The sequence below is a fragment of the Ictalurus punctatus genome, chromosome 21, assembly GCF_001660625.3.
Source record: "Ictalurus punctatus breed USDA103 chromosome 21, Coco_2.0, whole genome shotgun sequence".
Lineage (NCBI taxonomy): Eukaryota > Metazoa > Chordata > Actinopteri > Siluriformes > Ictaluridae > Ictalurus > Ictalurus punctatus.
The window spans coordinates 3,653,961-3,671,204 of record NC_030436.2 but is presented as its reverse complement, the minus strand read 5'-3'; the positions used below and the strand labels follow the sequence as shown (position 1 = coordinate 3,671,204).

Sequence of the window (17,244 nt, the reverse complement as noted above, 5' to 3'; positions counted from 1 at the left end):
GTTTCAATTATGACTTTTACAATATTGAATGCTTTAATTAACTGAAATGGAAACCTAAGGCACATATTCAAACATTGAATATATTGGAAATGTATCATATCAAGACCCCACCATATCTTATAGAATTTGATAAGTGTATCATGACATACCTCGGACAAATACATAATATGGGCCACATCTGAAAAGCACTACTCATTGCCTAATACCACCATAAATATATGACTAACATCTGAAATTTCTTTGTACTGTAGCAGAAACATGTGTGTGGACATGCTGTGTTTTATTTCTACAGCAACTCCATTACAGTCAAGAATTTACTGTAAACCACCTTGAGGAGGAACACGCTGGGACAGAGGCTTGCTGTGGTCAGCCGGACCTTCCTTTACGGCAGAGCTCTGTGGAGACACACACATTATACACAACCTAAAATTTCTGGTAGGTATGCATTCATGTCCTTCTGAATCAACAGCAGGTGGCGCTTGTTGTACAGAATATTGGACATTGCTTTGAAACAGTAATCCTATTTATGTTGTATCATATGATGATTCTACAGTAATCCATGCTCACACTTTCATAATGACAAAGAATTTTCATTTATTCAATGAAAAAAACGACATGGCACATCCAATTCTTTTTTTTAAAGCAAATAATTTGTCATATAGGAGCTCTATTTGGCTATTAATATGTATTAATGTCAGATTACTGTAGATGTCTGTAAGTTGGACTCGCTACCTGTGGTTGTTGGACAGCAGTTGGAGGCCGCTGTTGAGTTCGAATAGTTGCCCGAGTTGCTGATTGGTTCATCTTGGCCAGGACAACATCGGCTATCATCTGCCTGTCTTCTGCTTGGTGGTCTCCAATGAGTGGCATCGATGAGCCCACCACCTGAAGAAAAATAATACAAAGAACAGTCATATCTCACTCTCTTGTGCTCAACTACGAAGGTCAATTAAGACAGGACTTGTCTGCTTGTAGTTAAGCATGGAACTTTGCATGCTGATTACTAGACTAAATGTGGAACCTCATAGTCTTTCATTTTAAAATGCTTCGGCCAAATAGAATAGATATTTTAAAAACCTGATGCTATCTGTTTAAATCCAATTTCAGCATGTTTGTTTATTTCCTGTTTCCCGCATCCTGTTTTATTCCTGCTCCAGCTACACCCTGTACACTCTCGCTCATTATTGGGCATCATTTATCCAGCCGAACAATGTCTCAGCTTGAAGAATGCCTTGACTATTAGCTAGTCTTCTTTTACGTATTTCTTTTTATTGGTTTATTTCAAGTTATTAATACTAATAGAATGACGTTTTTTTCAATTTAATCTGTAAACCAAATTGCAGTAATTCATGCCAGTTATCTGATTTGAAGTCGATCGAGATACAAATGCTTTTCTGATCTAAATGGATATTCCATGAATGACAAAGTTATTGTGAAAAAGCTCCTGTGAATGATTTATAAATAAATTCGTTTGTATCTGGTTTTCTAAATAAGGACCAATGTTTGTACTGAACCTGTCTCTATTAATTACTTTGGTCTTGTCAACCTGGGCATAGATATCACTTAGATGAGTTTGAGTTTTTAGCAAGGTTTCCATATTTCCTAGTACAGCTCTCGACTGTAACCACTGACTACCAGTTTATTAGGTACACCTATTTATTAGTGTGTTGGTCCTCCTTTAGCCTTCAGAACAGCATGGATTCACCAGGACATGGATTCTACTCGGTGCTGGATGCTTTATGCAGTACCGTTGTACCATGCAGAAATGATTACGCTTTGTTAGACGACTGCACGACTTGCTGTGAACAGTACCTTATCTCAAAGATGGTGGGCGGAGATCTGGGGATTATGCATGACACAGAAGCAGAGACAACTCGCTGTCATGTCCCTGGAAACATTTAGTGCCAGTACTTGCCTTGTAACATGGTGCACGATGATGCCTGAATAGGAGTACCTCGCAACAACCATCATGGCATTTTCTTCTATACAATGACAACTTCTCAAGACCTACGATCTACTGTCCTTCTCCGTGTGATTGAAAATTATAGGACATAATATAACATGTGTTGCGTCATCATAATTATGTGACCTCTATTTAACTCTTACTGGGACTGGGAGTGATTCATAGTGTCCCTCCTTTGCAAGGTTAAAGCTTACAGCTGCCAGTGGCAGAGGATCATAAACACACAGTCACATGGAGAGGAGGTTATATAAGCAGTGTTCCTCCTTTTCAGGGCCTCCTCAATTTTGAAGGAATGTCTTTCATTGAATCACAGCAGACACAGCCTACGGTCTTTCAAAATTAAACAGTGTATAAAAAAAAACTTTGCCTGAGTTCTAAAGGTTTTTGTCAAGGTTTTACGAGCTCTTGTTCCCCCAATTGTCTGAACTGTGGGAGCCATAACGCACAAACAGGCAATAGTAGCTCAGTAAATAAAATGAACAACTTTATTCTTGTTGTTGTAAATGAAATGCTCAGCACTGTATAGTAAACAAATAGTATTTCAACCATATTAATGTCCTCCACACCATTTACTTATTTTGGTAGGAGTGTTTATTTAATGATTTCATTTGTTAACACGCTGTCATCATCATCATCACTGAACTTGCATTTCCTCTTTAGCCCTTATTGACAGATGACCAGGTCACCACTTCACAGCAATTTATGCCTTTAGTAGACGTTCCCTAAATGAAATGTTCTTTTTTAAAAATCATGCTTTCACTTGTGATCCCATGCAATGCATGTGAAGGGTTTTGTAGCTTCATCAAGCTGAAATTTGGGTGGGGCCACCTGATGTATATAAATCTGGCCATATCGATCCCCACATTCTAGCCCTAGGCCCAGATCTAGGAAGCAGTGTTACAATTTTGCCATTACAATTAAATTGAGCTCCGTTGCTTATAATACGGTCTTACCTCAGTAATGTAGTCTTTTCCATCCTTTCCGTGAATGGCTTTTACAGCACAGACCTCCAGCCCTCCAAAAATTTCTGAACAAATGTCAACCCACATCTTATACCTGTAGGACAAAAGACAAGAAACCATTAGCTGTCAGTCAGATATTAAATGCAAAATATCAAGAAATATTTTTTCTTCTCTTTGAGGAAATCATTCATATTGGAGGATACTTTCATTTTTCCAAATGATTTAACAGTAAATGAAATATCTGGGCTGCAGTACGTCCCTTCTAGTTAAGAGCAGTGACAGTGCAGATTTTAAGTAAAGATATGCTATTGTCCTATCTCACTCTCTGAGCAGGCTGCTAATAACTATGAAAACAACATAATGTTTATACATGTGACTTATTTTTTTTACCATCTAACATTTTTTATTTTTCCAGTCTTGAATTTTCCATTTTGGTCTTCTTGTTTCCTTATCTTGTTTTACCATGAAGTGGAGGCAGGAGGATGTTGTTTTTGTTTTTTTTTTAGGGATTTTTCCCTGTTTTCTCTTGAATTTGATCATTTGCCAATTCCCACCCACTAGCAAGCTCTCCTTGTCACATCACATACCAACTGGGGAGGGTGAAGGCAAACACATGCTGTCTCAGAGAGACGTGAAGCCAACATCTGCATCTTTCCAAACTGCTTTGTCACAAGGGAGCATAACACTCTGAGGAAAGTTCTGTCTGCCTACAGACACGCACAATTGGCTAGTATTGATCTGATTGATTGGAGAAAAAGAGTAATGCCCCCTTTCCCACTCAGAGACCATGGCCAATTTTGGCCTCTGGTCTCGTGGCCAAGATACTGTTGCACTCTCTTGAGGATAGGCTGAATGCTTTCTGTTGTGTCATTTAGGAGTCTTAACGCTTTTAATAAAATAAAGTCATTAGGCTGATGTCACAGTCAATATGCAGTACCGTTTCAAAGTCTTACTCACATGGAAAAAAATTGTGCAAAGCAAAGATGCCCTCAAAAATAATAATGAAATGAAATGTTTCAACATAAACAATACTATTAAATTGCAGGAAACAGTAACAAATTAAACAAACAACATTTGTTGTGATGAACCTTTGCTTAAATAAAACAACAACAAAACATCAGTAGACTTTGTGCAGTTTCACAAGGTAATTGGTTGGTAAGATTTACTGTGCATCTTGGAGAACCGGCATTAACTGGCTTTTTACATTTTTAAAAAAAATTTTGTGAGCAAACCCAGGCAGCCTTCATTTCCTGTTACATAATATGCTTCTTTACTGAGCTCCAACATTTTTCTGTAACACTGAATATTACTTTGTTGGTATGTTTGTATATGTAGTAATGTCTAGATATCCATCCATCCATCCATCTTCTATACCACTTTTCCTTTTCAGGGTCATGGGAAACCTGGAGCCTATCCCAGGGAGCATGGGGCACAAGGCGGGGTACACCCTGGACAGGGTGCCAATCGCAGGGCACAATCACATACACATTCACACACCCATTCATACACTATGGACACTTTGGTCACGCCATCAGTCATACAACTATAACAAAATTTGTATTAAAAAACTATAGGATTGCGTAAGACGTCTATGCAGTTCTGTACATGTAAGTGTCTCCTGGCTCGGCAGCAGTTCTACTTTCTCCAAATTATGAATGTGTTTCTTTTTAGTCTAGCCTGTCTGTTTGAATGTTTTTGCAAAAGAGACTTTGGAAATACTCACTGTAATTACTTCTGAATCTGGTGTACTTTCCCTGGAGTACCTGTGATACAAATGAAAGTCTGGGATAGTGTGTCATTTTATGCCCACTTACTTGTCTGTCATGGCTACTTGTTCCAGCATAGCAGAGCCAGTGTTTGATTTCCAGTTGCCAGAGATGGATGTTCTCCTGTGAATGAATAAAATGTGATATAAAACGTGCCTCCGCAGTGAGCACAAGGACTCTGTGGACATATACAGTATAACATCTGTTATTGTGCTGTGCAAAACTTAAGACCCAAAAAATGAGTGCCATTAATAATTATTGCTATTATTATTTCACTCTGTCATTGATGAACAGCTTAGGTGTTTTTCTCTACACGTTCTAGGCAAACATTGTTTAAAGAACTTGACAATCTGATTTAAGGAAAACACAAAAGGCACAGTGCAGTGGTTTAAAACATAAACGAGAGCATGCAGACAGTAAAGTTCACAGAAGTATTAGATGAGATGCAACAGAAAAGTAGTCAATATTGACCCTTAACTAGCATTATGTGTGTAATATGAGCTTTGGCAAATGCACACACACACACACACACCAGCATGCACACATATCATTATCATCATCATGCTCACCATAACCAGTGACTATACAAAACAGAAAATATAATGCAATGTTTGTATGAATTTTTACACTTACATATAAGCTTTGTAGTCAGTCCCTATCTTCTGGACTCTGATGTCATACTTGGCATCAATGAAAGGTTCTGTAGTCGTGTAGGTCTGAGTGATGGCCACCACACTGGCAATGTCTTGGAAATCGCTGTGATTGTCAACTTTAACCTGTCACAATTCCCAATACATGTCTCATAGCAATTATAATGATGATAAGGGTGTGAGATTTTTAAATAGGCGTTGAGCCGTACAAAAAAACTGGTATATCAGGATACAGTGCTAAACTTGTAGCATATTTCAAGGACGCCTTTCTAAGATTTTGTCGCCCAATAATCCTGCTGATTTTTAAAAAAAGTAGAAATAACAAGCATGACTATATGAGCAAAAGTATATAGACACCCGAATGGCTATTACACCCATATGCGAGCCTTCCCCAGACTGTTGAAACAAAGTTGGAAACCATTCAATTGTCTAGAATTTCTTTGTATGCTGTAGCATTAAGATTTCCTTTCACTGGAACTAAGGGACCCCAAACTTGTTCCAGCGTGACAGTGCCCCTGTGCACAAAGTGAGGTCCTTAAAGGTATGATTTGGATAAGGATGGTGTGGAAGAACTCGAGTGGCCTGCAATTTTGGTATGAATTGAAACGCCAAGTCAGACCTTCTCGCAGGACATAAGTTCCTGACCTCTTGTAACCTTGTAGCTATATGAGCACAAATCCCCACAGCCACGCTCCAAAATCTAGTGGAAAGCCTTCCCAAATGAGTGGAGGTTGTTGCACTTATACTTTTGGCCATATAGTGTATTTCAGTCTGGATTCCAAAAGCATCATGGTACAAAATCAGCCCTGACTGAAATGGCCACTGATTGTGGCTACCAATTGTAGCCAGGTTTCAGTTTATTTAATATATGGGCTTGACTGCAGCATTTATTGACACTATTGACCATTTAATTATCCATTAAAATACAAGAGCCATATGGTGTCTCACAAGTTTCTATTTTTGGCCCCCTATGGCTGCCTTGCAGTCTTTTTCAGCTAGTTTCAACTGGATTCAGCTCGTTCAGAACTCAGTAGCCTGTGTTTGTTCCAGGAAAAGGATGCCAGAGCATATTATCCCAGTCTTTTAAGCTACACTAGCTGTTTGTCTGTCAAGTACTGCATAATGCATGAAGTCCTGCTAATGATGATTAAAAGCTCTGAATGGATTAGCTGTGATGTGGTAGCTCAGGTGGTGGAAGATGTTTTCGTATGTCCTGAACTCATAGTGTTCCAAAGAACGCCAACACTAACTTAAGAACACCAGCTAAGTAGGAGTATATAAATTCAGATTAAAAACATACTTGTTTACTTGTTTTCCTTAACCTATTCGCAGTTGTTGGGTCTTTTATCTTGTTAAATACATAAATGAATAGATTCAGCTAGATTAAGCTATCATCTGAATAGATTCATGAATTGATATAGTAGATAGTCAATTCATGAGTGATCGCACATTGTTGTTTTTTAATACGCCCTAACATAAATAATTTCGTTTTTACATTCTAGTCATTTTGAATGTAAAGCTTCGATATTTTAAACGTACAGTAAAATGAAAAGTGCGTTTCAAAGAAAGATTATTATATTATTTTTAGTACCTCCAAATATATCTTTTTTACTATGGAATTATAAGAGAATCAAAAGATCATAAGATACATCATAAGATTAACAGTGTAACAATTTCAGATTTCCTTACCACAGTATGCAGGCGTACTGGTTTACTGTTTCACCTCCAGATTCACAGTAAATGCATAAGCCAACCAAATGTATCGTAGCTTCGTTTTGCCATGCTAACATACTAATGTTCTAGCACTTTCATTACATGCAATGCATTTCAGAAGTGGGCTTAAAAGCTTCCACTTAAAATGGAAATGTCCTACCTTTCCCATGCCAGAGTGGGCATGTCCAATCTTCACCACCACTGGGAATGTGGGCATGGAGATCTGAAACACAGATACAAGTGAAAGAATAAGTAGAGAGTTTCTCTTTCTGTTGGTATATTGTAATGTTTTATAGGTGTTTCTATATGTTCTTATAATGTCATAAATTTCAGAATTTATAGGGACAATAATAACAGTGGATTTCCAATGTAAAAGCATTATATTCAGATAAAAACATCACTGGCGATATTAGGAATGAAAGCATTCAGCACGTCACTGTGATCAAAGTGTAATATAATAATAATGTACATTAGCGATATTCAGTCTTCATTAGGAATTATTTATTAAATTATAACAAGTTAATAATTATTATAGCTATTATTACTATTTGACTTCTATTATGAACTAATCGTAAGACACCGAACCCCCCACCACCCCCACCACCCCAAAATAAAAAAAATTTTAAAGTACAAGGGCACAAAAAAAAAAAAAAAAAAAAATGAAATGAATGAATAATGAAAAAATACCAAAAATACATGAAGGTGTAAATTCAGACACACCTACAATGGTGTGAAAAAGTAGTTGCTTTTTCTTTCAGATTTTTTCTGTTTTTATGCACATCTCTGTATATAGTTTTAGATCGTCAAACGCAATAGACCATAAAACAAAGACAACCTGAGTGGACACTATACAGGTTTTTTTTTATTTTTTTTTTTTTTTTAATGAAGCAGAAAATGTTATCCAACACCTATCACCAATGTGAAAAACTAACTGCACGTTAAACGTAGAATCTGGTTGTGGCACCTTTAGCAGCAATAACTGCAACCAAACACTTCTGATAACTGGAGATCAGTCTTTCACTTACTTCTAGGACTAGGATTTACTCCTGTGTTTTTGATCATTGTCTTGCTGCATAATCCAGCTGCACTTGAGCTTCAATTTACGGACTGAAGACCGGATATGCTCCTTCAGGATTTTCTGATAGAGAGCAGAATTCATGTTTCCCTCAATTATTGCAAGCAGCAAAGCATCCCCACACCATCACTCTTCCACCACCATGCTTGCCCGTAGATATGATGTTCTTTTTGTGGAATCCTGTGTTTGGTTTTCGGCTCTTTTCTTCCTTCCTGGATGAGTGCACTTGGAGGAATTTTGGAAGGTCGGCCACTTCTGGGAAGGATCACTACTGTGCAGAGTTTTTCCATTTGAATATAACGGCTCTCACTGTGGTTCTTTGGAGTCCCAGAGCCTTTGACATAGCTTTGTAACCTGTTCCAGACTGATGTATTTCAATCACCATCTCCCTCATTATTTCGGGAATTTCTTTCAACTTTGGCATAGTGTGATACCGAGTAAGACCTTTTAACCAACATAATGCTGCAGAAAAAGTTCCATTTAAGTGTTGATTTGATTGAACAGGATTTGCAGTAATCAGGACTGGTTGATTAGGGTGCCATAGTGTTGTTTTTTCCAAAGTAAAATGGCAATAAAAAACAACGCTACACACTTATCAGAATCCTTAGACATTTTATGTGAGACTGGGCTCTAATAATATTAGAAACCAAGGAAGAACAAGACATACTCTCCTAAAAGAATCAGCAGTATCCACACAGTCATGTATTTTATAGTAATCTGAATCAAAATAGACTAGTAGGAAAGGAAGGAATTAAAAGCAACAAAATCTGTCGAAATGATTTTTATGCCTATTTTCTTGCTTTTTATCCATGTAATCTTCTCGAACCACTGAGCAGTCTGTAGGAGGGGCACAGATGAGTGCAACATGAGAGAGAGAGAGAGAGAGAGAGAGAGAGAGAGGACAAAAAGCTGCAGAGTGTTACATAAAAGTGCCACAGACAAGGATAGGAAGAGTGCGTGTGTTTTATTTTATCTTTGAAATTTATAGCTTTCTATAAAACTCTGAAGTGATGGACCAAGTAAAAGTGCAACTGTTCCTGCTGATCGTTCTGGCATTAGGCATAACAAACCCAATGGCTGAAGGATGTAGCTGTATACATGCACATTTTCAAGAACTTTTCTGCCATTCTGAAATAGGTATGTACCACACACACACACACACACACACACACACACACACACACACACACACCTCTAAATCAAGATGAGTCTGTGATAGATTGATATATGTATGCAAAACTTTACGTAAATATTGCCATACAGGCATCTTGAGACTAAATACTTTAATTGAAAGAAACATTTTCCTCTAATTTTCTTAGGAAATCCTCAGTGGAATAGCTTTCCTGACACAAATTAGAACCAGACCTGAGTCTTTGGCCTCTCACTTAATTAATCCAGAACTGTATTGTCTCTGACTTTTCATATGTCAATAAGAGGACCAGGCTTGGGGAGTACCGAAGTACATGTAACGGCGTCACATAATCAGGATACAAAAAACTGGTAACTGCAATCCGTTACAGTTATGTCAGAAAACAAAGTAATCCGATTACAGGTACATTTTGTAAAGAATGGGAATACTATCAGGATTAATAAGCTCCAAATAAAAGCAGATTTTAGATCATATTGCGTTTCTCTTGACTTTATTTATCTTGAAGTAATCCAACAATAATCAGATTACATTACTTTTATACTGTGATACTTGCATTACGTTACTGATTACATTGTTCTATGAAGTAATTTGTAACTGTAACCGAATACATTTTTAAAGTAACCCTCCCAACCCTGGTGAGGACACATATATTGCCATTCAAAGCGCTGTCTTTGTAACCGATGATTTAATAACAACATCAAAACATCCTATAATTGTATATAAAAGCAAGAAACAAGCTGTCCTAAAGATTCAGTGGCACCAGCTTGTTGTCTTTTGCCATTAAACTCATAATAAAGTTTTTTTTTTAAGCTTTAATGTTTCTGTGTAGAATGTTATAACAGTAGATATTCTCAAGGAAGGAACCATCTATCTAAAGAATCCTTGAGAGACAATTTTTTATGATATGTATGAATATTAAGTCAAGCATAAATCAATAATGTTTAACTTACAAGACTTTGCATATTGTTATTTTGACAGTAATAAGTTATTTTATTTACTTATGGTATTTTTCATACCAAAAAAGTACCACAAATGGTCTTTTTCCGATATCAAATGTATCAATAAAGCTTCAGGCTGCCGTTTGAGAACAAGATGAGACCTGTTCAAAAAGAATGACAAACTTCTCTTGATTGAGCTCTCCAAACCTCATACTGTTTTTGCCAAGACAAGCAGTCCAGTTTGTGTCTTTGGTTACATAAGTAGTCACTCTGTGGGCTATACCAAGAGAAGCATTTGTGAGCAAAGGGGGTTTTTTTTTTCTCCTCACACACAAAAAATTAAACACACACACATACACATCATGAGTTTGTTGTTGTTTTGTTTATTAGTTAATGTTTGATTAATGGACCAGATCAGTCAGCGATTGCTGACAGCGAGTGTGGATCTCGAAAATCTGCTCGGAAAAGTACATTTGGCACACGTACTAAGTGAAACTGCACATCAAGATACTGTCTAAAGAAGATTAAGGGCCGATTAAAGGTTGCGAGACCATCGAAAGCTGTACAACGTTAATGGAAAATCTGAGTGTAGACACGAGTGTCTGTTCTGTTTAAGGTGTATCTGTGAATGAAACCTTTGAACAGGCTTCATTTAAATGCATTTTATTTAAACATTTCATTTCATTAACCATGACCATAGTCATAATTTCTCACTATTTGGAGTTACTGAGACGTCATTTTGAGAATAGTATACAGTGGATATAAAAAGTCTACACACCCCTGTTAAAATGGCAGGTTTTTGCGAAGTAAAAGAATGAAACTAAGATAAATCATGTCCGCTCTTTTCTCAATTTTGTGAAATTGCAAAGTATACAAATAAAGTAAAAAACAAACAACTGAAAGAAGCTGCCGTAAAAGCCAGGAAAAGCATCACAAAAGAAGAATGCAACAGTTTGGTGATGTCAGTGGGTCACTGGCTTGATGCACTTATTGCAAGCGAATATTATTTACCTTAAGACTATCTGTTCCTATACTTTTGCTCACCTAAAAATTGGGTGGTCTGCCACCAAAGGTGAAAAGTTTAAAGATGTTTAACACATCTAGGTGTAACTATCAGGAAATGAAAGCTGAAATTCTGACCTATATTCTCATATTCGTCTTTTGATCTTAAACTCAAATGTATAGCGAAAACAATACAATCGGCCTTGCTGTTCCAGTACTTTCGGAGGCCACTGTATTCTGCACTTTCAGGTAGAATTGCCCCAAATTGAATATTCAAGCAAGATATGTGCTATTCTGCTAACTTGAACGACACAATTTTCTGTATATTTTTCGCAAATCAGTTCACACATATTTTGTAAGGGAAGTCTTTTTACACACGTAAAACTTTGTTAAATCAGGGACTACGTGCACATCATGTGTTTATAGAAACTTAGCCAGCACATACTGTAGGTTGGTAGTAAATAAATGATCTTCACACAAATCAAACTTTTTAAGCAATTAAGGCAGGCAAAACATTTTGACTTCTGTTGACAGTTACTGATCAATACGAATGAGACTAATCCACTAGAATAAGCTCAAAATATCGAGTGTTTATTTAACTCAGACGAAGTTAAACCAGATCTTCCTCTTAGAATCTAAAGTACTAATGAAGAGTTTATGCAAATTCGCTTTTTAGATTATTGCATTATCTACCCCGTTCCTATAGTACGTGACTATTATTATAGTTCTATAATTATTTCACACACTAGTCATTTTTACTCGTTCATCAGCCACAACGCTCTCCCTTCTACATGCCTCACTCAGAAACACGCATCACAAAGTGCAGTTCAGCTGCTGCAGAGCCATCCTAACATCTATCGTATCCCCTGCGGCTGTACCACCCACCTCACTTTTCACGAATTTTACCTTGGCAGAAATCTGATCATCTGCTGCTCATCATTGCACCCTATGAATTGCCTGGAACTACCCACTGAGCCTTTTATTCTTGTTTCTATAATTCCAAGCCTTCCATATTTGTTCATATAACTGTGATTGCTTTTGAGTCCTCATGGTGTTTTCTGTGTTTTTAAAAATGATTTGTGGGTGCACTTGTAGCACATGTCCTTCTAGCAGAAGACCTAGCCTTACAAGAAAGCAAGCCTATGAACTTGAACATAACTGACCACTAATCCTGCAGGCTACCATCACTGGTGGTCTTGCTATCTCCTAACTCCTGATAGGTATACTGGTGAACCTGAAAACCTGGTCTTGGTACAAGTTGTTTGAGAACATAGGAGCAACTCCGTAAGCCAGCAGTGAATACATTGCAAATGGGAGGGGAGAGTATATACAGTGCTAGACTGATTGAGCCAAGAACTGTAAAGACTTAACAGTGATTCCTTGATTTTTCTAATTATTATCAGTGGTTTATAAGGAATCCCAATCACTGCATTGGCCAGAGACTCTGCCTGCAAGCTTCACTGGTCTACAATCTTTTAGGAGCCTAATGGACTGATTTACCATTGATTCACTGCTGAGCCATCTGAAGTCAACCTCAACCGTCATGTCAACTGAGGCCCCAGTTGTAAACCATATAGTATGTACACTGTAAGCCATATGTATGCTCATATGGCATCGTTTAGGTTCTAAGAACACCAACATGGACGACGTGCCATGGATGCAAGGGACCTCCCCTTAACGTCAACACCACACTCCTATCTGCTTCAACTTCCAAAGATGCTACAATTCCGACTACTGTGGAAGCATCCCACCTAACCAGACTTTCATTTGCTTTAATATTGCCGAAGCACTCTTCTGTTACATTTTCTTCACCTTGGTTTGTCAAAAGTGTATCTGACTGGAGGACTGGACTTCCACTTCACTGTGTGCTTGGTTACCAACTGCTGGAATCCCACTGAACAAAAGGTCTCCTCAGTAGAGGAATGGTTTAGTAGTTGTGAGGAAGTCTGTGATGCCATGAGCAGAAGACTGACAAGAAGCACAGGAATATCAACTTGGGGAGAGTGTCTGGCTGTGAACTACCATCCTCCTGCCAATTAAAATACATAGCCCACATTCTTTGCTCCGTTAAATGGGTAAATATGGATTCCACCTGGATCATGTAACGTACATTTATTTTGTCCTGTTTCACCTGTGGCTCCAGGTCCAATGCCAGATATGAGTCTGGATGGTGAAATATCAATGTGGAATCTATTCTGAAAACTACCTACTTTTGGTCTTCTTCAATATCTTGCCAAACATACTGAGCACCACTGATGTTGTTGGCCTTAGTGCAAAAGATGTAAAGGGTACTGTCTTGGTTTCTATGGTTTTTATTCCTATCTCAGTCCCATCAAGCTTTTCTGCCCCTTGGGCCTGCATCTTGAATATCACTAGAAATTTGTTCACTGGTGATCATCACTGCATCCTACAAAGGGGCTAGAATTTTCCACTTCATCTATGCAAGGTCTTTTTACTTGCAATTCCAAGCCTGTCTAATCCATGGCTGCTACAAAAAATATTAAAGAACCCATTTAAAGGATGTTAGACTTTTACATACTTTGATGTGTTTTATATACTCAGCAAAAAAAGAAACGTCCCTTCTTCAGGAGACTGTATCTTAAAGATAGTTTTGTAAAATCCAAATAAAAAGTTTACAGGCGGTAGGTCACGGTTACAATAACTTAGTACACAGATAGAGAACTTTCTACTGACTCTGAAAAACACCAGGAGAAAGATGCCTAGGGTTCCTGCTCACCTGCGTGAACATGCCATAGGCCTGCTGTAGGGAGGCATGAGGACTGCAGATGTGTCCAGAGCAATAAACTGCAATGTCTGTAACGTAAGACACCTAAGACGGTGCTACAGGGAGACAGGAAGGACAGCTGATCGTCCTTGGAGTGGAAAATTACTTGTATCCGTGTGTCACCCCCAGACGTGATCGAGAACTTGGTGGAAGAGTGGAGGAACATCTCACAGCAAGAACTGACCAATCTGGTGCAGTCCATGAGGATGAGATGCTCTGTAGCACTTAAAGCAGCTGGAGGAGACACCAGATACTCACTGTTACTTTTAATATTGACTCCCTCCTTTGTTCAGGGACTCGTCATTCCATTTCTGTTCATCACATGTCTGTGAAATTTCTTCAGTTTATGTTAATATAAATATTTACACATGTTGAGAAATGTGCTGGAAATAAAAGCAGTTGAATGTGAGAGGACGTTTCTGTTTTTTTTTGCTGAGTATATTAATGAATTGCATTAAAAGAAGTAAATTCACTCCGCAGCAATTTGTTCATGTCATATTTAACTTCCTATACTTTCTACACCATGTCCTTACAATGAAATTTCCTGTTTTTTTTTAGTGATCCGTGCTAAGATAATCGGAGAGAAGATTATATCTCCGAGCTTACATGGAGAAAAGGTGATTGAGTACAAAATTAAGCTGATCAAGGTAAGTTGTTATTGCCCTAGTGAATTCATGGGTAAGGAAAACTACATATTTTGCATAGACTCATAAGTTAACCAAAAATTGAAAATGTTTTTAACCTCTGTCCCATTGTCATTTTTCAAACTGAGGAAGTATGTAGCATTTCTGCTGGAGCTTTTATGTTAAAATGTCGCTGAAGCAGTACATCAGAGAACATGTTTGAGTTTGAGTGACAGAAAGAAGAATTGAAACAAAAGACTCAACAAGCTAATAAAAACCCTCAATGCCTTGTAAATTAAATTAATTGGTTCCTTTTTTCACTGACCTATAAGAAATCCATCTTATAAGAAGTCCATCCATCCATCCGTTTCTGTACCGCTTATCCTACACAGCGTCACGGGGAGGCTGGAGAATATCTCAGGGTGGGGGACAACTCATCTCAGGGCACGATCACACACACACACACCCAATTTAGAGATGCCGATCAGCTTACAATGCATGTCTGTGGACTGGGGGAGGAAACCGGAGTACCCGGAGGAAGCCCCTGAGATATAGAACATGCAAACTCCACACACACAGACCAGAGGTGGAGGTGGAGGTGCGAGGCAAGTGTGCTAACCACTAAGCCTCTGTGTCCACCCCCCCAACACCACCTCCTATCCAGTAAAGCTGAAAATATAATATATTATTAATACACTTAATATAAATTAATATACATTTTCCATTTCCCCATTTTCTCCTTTTTCTCTTTTTTCTTTGCAGATGTTCAAGGGCTTTGACAAAGTTGATACTATTCAGTACATCTACACTTCAATCCATGAATCTCTGTGTGGTATTAAGCTGGATGCCAAAAACAGGGGTCAATATTTGCTTTCAGGTAAAGGCTCAGTCATACTGGTATTCAGTCATACTATAAATTCATTCCGTAATGTATTCAAATGTCTCAAGATGTCTTGGAATAAAAAGGCTTTTGCTGTTTCTTTTTTTATTATTATTTCCCAGGATATTTGTGGCATGATGGAAAAGTTCTAGTCGAACTATGTGGCATTGAAGAGCGTTGGGAAAACCTCTCCTTGGCTCAGAAAAAGAACCTCAAGTACCGATACCAAAAAGGATGCGAGTGCAAAGTATGTTCTCTCCTGATTGTTGCTGTTGACATTTAGGCAATTTTAAAAGAAAAACATAGTAATTATAAATCTTAAGTAAATATACCTTAATATATATGTATTATACTACTGATGTAGGAGGATGTTTCTATTCTGTATCACATAATCTCTTGAAGCTCTTCATTTCAGACACTGAAATTCAGCCTTGCCTTTTGTACTTAACCTTTCAGATTTCCACCTGTTCCAAACGCCACTGCCGTGCCAATGCAAATGAATGTGCATGGTTACCGTATAACAGCCAACATCTCCAGAGTGTGTGCATCAAACGGACCAATGGCACATGCAACTGGTACATAGACAAGTCTGACTCACATACACAGCTCAATGTCAGGCAAAATGGTATGAGAGAGACTTCTGGCATCCTAGAGGTCAGAGAACCCAAACCCACAGAAACACTGCAATGAGTGTTGACTTTTTAATGGCTGTAGATAAACTACAACCATTAATCCCCATCAATCTTCCGGACCTTAACCATTCATAACGTTTCGTACATGGCTAAGGTGGATTCTTTAAAATAAATTTGCCCACTGTCTTTGTATTCAAGTAAAATATAATAATTAATGCAACTGAAGTTTCATAAATGACCCTTTGAATCTCTAAGCAGATAAAAGGAGAACTTACCCATGAGGCATTGCAATCTAAACAGTTTCCTTAACTGTTTACACATACATACATATACTGTCTCTTACCGGTCTATAAAATGAAAAGTTACACTGTTTGATTTGAAACGTTTTGCTAATTATTTACACTAATAATCATTTCTACGTACATACAGCAGAGTATAGAATTATTCCACCCTTCTACAGAAAGGGCAAAAAATTACTCATCCGAATAATCATTACGGACAATTATTTGAATTTTCCACAGAAACTACTCACTTTATAAAGTACTTACTGATATAATTTCAGCTATTACGTAAAGTAGGGACTACGTCAACATATTTATAAAGGCTTCTGTTATGTCTTTATGCTGTGGGAATGTGTTTGAATGCTTATACAATTTAAGTGTGTGGAATTCCAGTCTTACTTCTAATTCATTGGGAAGATGTTTAATCAAATCTTCAGATTGTCTGATTTTACTGAAACTGAAACACTTAATATACATAACAACAACAATATAAATATGTTTTTCAAACTTAAAAAAACAAACAAACAAAAAAACAACCCCCCCCCCCCCCCCCCCCCAAAAAAAAAAAAAAAAAAAGTTTCCCTAGCGCTGGTAGCTCATTGCAAGGACTATTACGTCTGTACACCTCTCTAGATGTCTATTGAACAGTATGTATTTTACCTGTGTTACTACAGTACTGATGTACCTACATGTTTTTTGTTTTTTATTTCTCTTACTGTAGAAAAAAGAAATATATTCTATTTAACTGTGCCAAGAATCTTCAGTATATCATTAAAAATCAGCCTGATCTGTGTCTGATTTTTAAAGCATTTGTGTATTGTTAT

The 17,244-nt window shown here is 37.6% G+C and overlaps 2 protein-coding genes and 1 long non-coding RNA gene across 4 annotated transcripts in view; 2 read left to right on the top strand and 1 right to left on the bottom strand.

Moving 5' to 3' along the window:
• Positions 1 to 836, top strand: part of LOC108254914 (uncharacterized) — a 32,079-nt gene extending 31,243 nt beyond the window's left edge. For both annotated transcript variants that reach the window (XR_001809983.3, XR_008393193.1), the window contains 2 exons: positions 293 to 435; positions 699 to 836. This is a non-coding gene — a long non-coding RNA (uncharacterized LOC108254914). The remainder of the gene's footprint in view (positions 1 to 292; positions 436 to 698) is intronic.
• The window catches only part of syn2b (synapsin IIb), a 70,646-nt gene that overhangs the window by 7,353 nt on the left and 46,049 nt on the right, over positions 1 to 17,244 (bottom strand). The window contains exons 6-11 of the mRNA XM_017450360.3: positions 7,215 to 7,277; positions 5,325 to 5,467; positions 4,740 to 4,814; positions 2,917 to 3,019; positions 733 to 885; positions 329 to 395 (exon numbers count right to left, since the gene is read on the bottom strand). Of these exons, the coding sequence (XP_017305849.2) occupies positions 329 to 395; positions 733 to 885; positions 2,917 to 3,019; positions 4,740 to 4,814; positions 5,325 to 5,467; positions 7,215 to 7,277 (604 nt within the window). The remainder of the gene's footprint in view (positions 1 to 328; positions 396 to 732; positions 886 to 2,916; positions 3,020 to 4,739; positions 4,815 to 5,324; positions 5,468 to 7,214; positions 7,278 to 17,244) is intronic.
• Positions 9,002 to 17,229, top strand: LOC108254913 (metalloproteinase inhibitor 3). Its single transcript, XM_017450365.3, has 5 exons — positions 9,002 to 9,266; positions 14,563 to 14,651; positions 15,390 to 15,504; positions 15,630 to 15,754; positions 15,964 to 17,229. Exons 1-5 carry the CDS (start codon positions 9,140 to 9,142, stop codon positions 16,195 to 16,197), a joined length of 690 nt encoding a protein of 229 aa, XP_017305854.1. The 5' UTR covers positions 9,002 to 9,139; the 3' UTR covers positions 16,198 to 17,229.

Coding starts and splice junctions, on each gene's coding strand:
- LOC108254913 (XM_017450365.3), top strand. CDS start 9,140: ATGGACCAAGTAAAAGTGCAACTGTTCCTGCTGATCGTTCTGGCATTA. Junction 9,267..14,562: donor TTTCTGCCATTCTGAAATAG/GTATGTACCACA, acceptor GTTTTTTTTTAG/TGATCCGTGCTAAGATAATC. Junction 15,505..15,629: donor GGGTCAATATTTGCTTTCAG/GTAAAGGCTCAG, acceptor ATTATTTCCCAG/GATATTTGTGGCATGATGGA.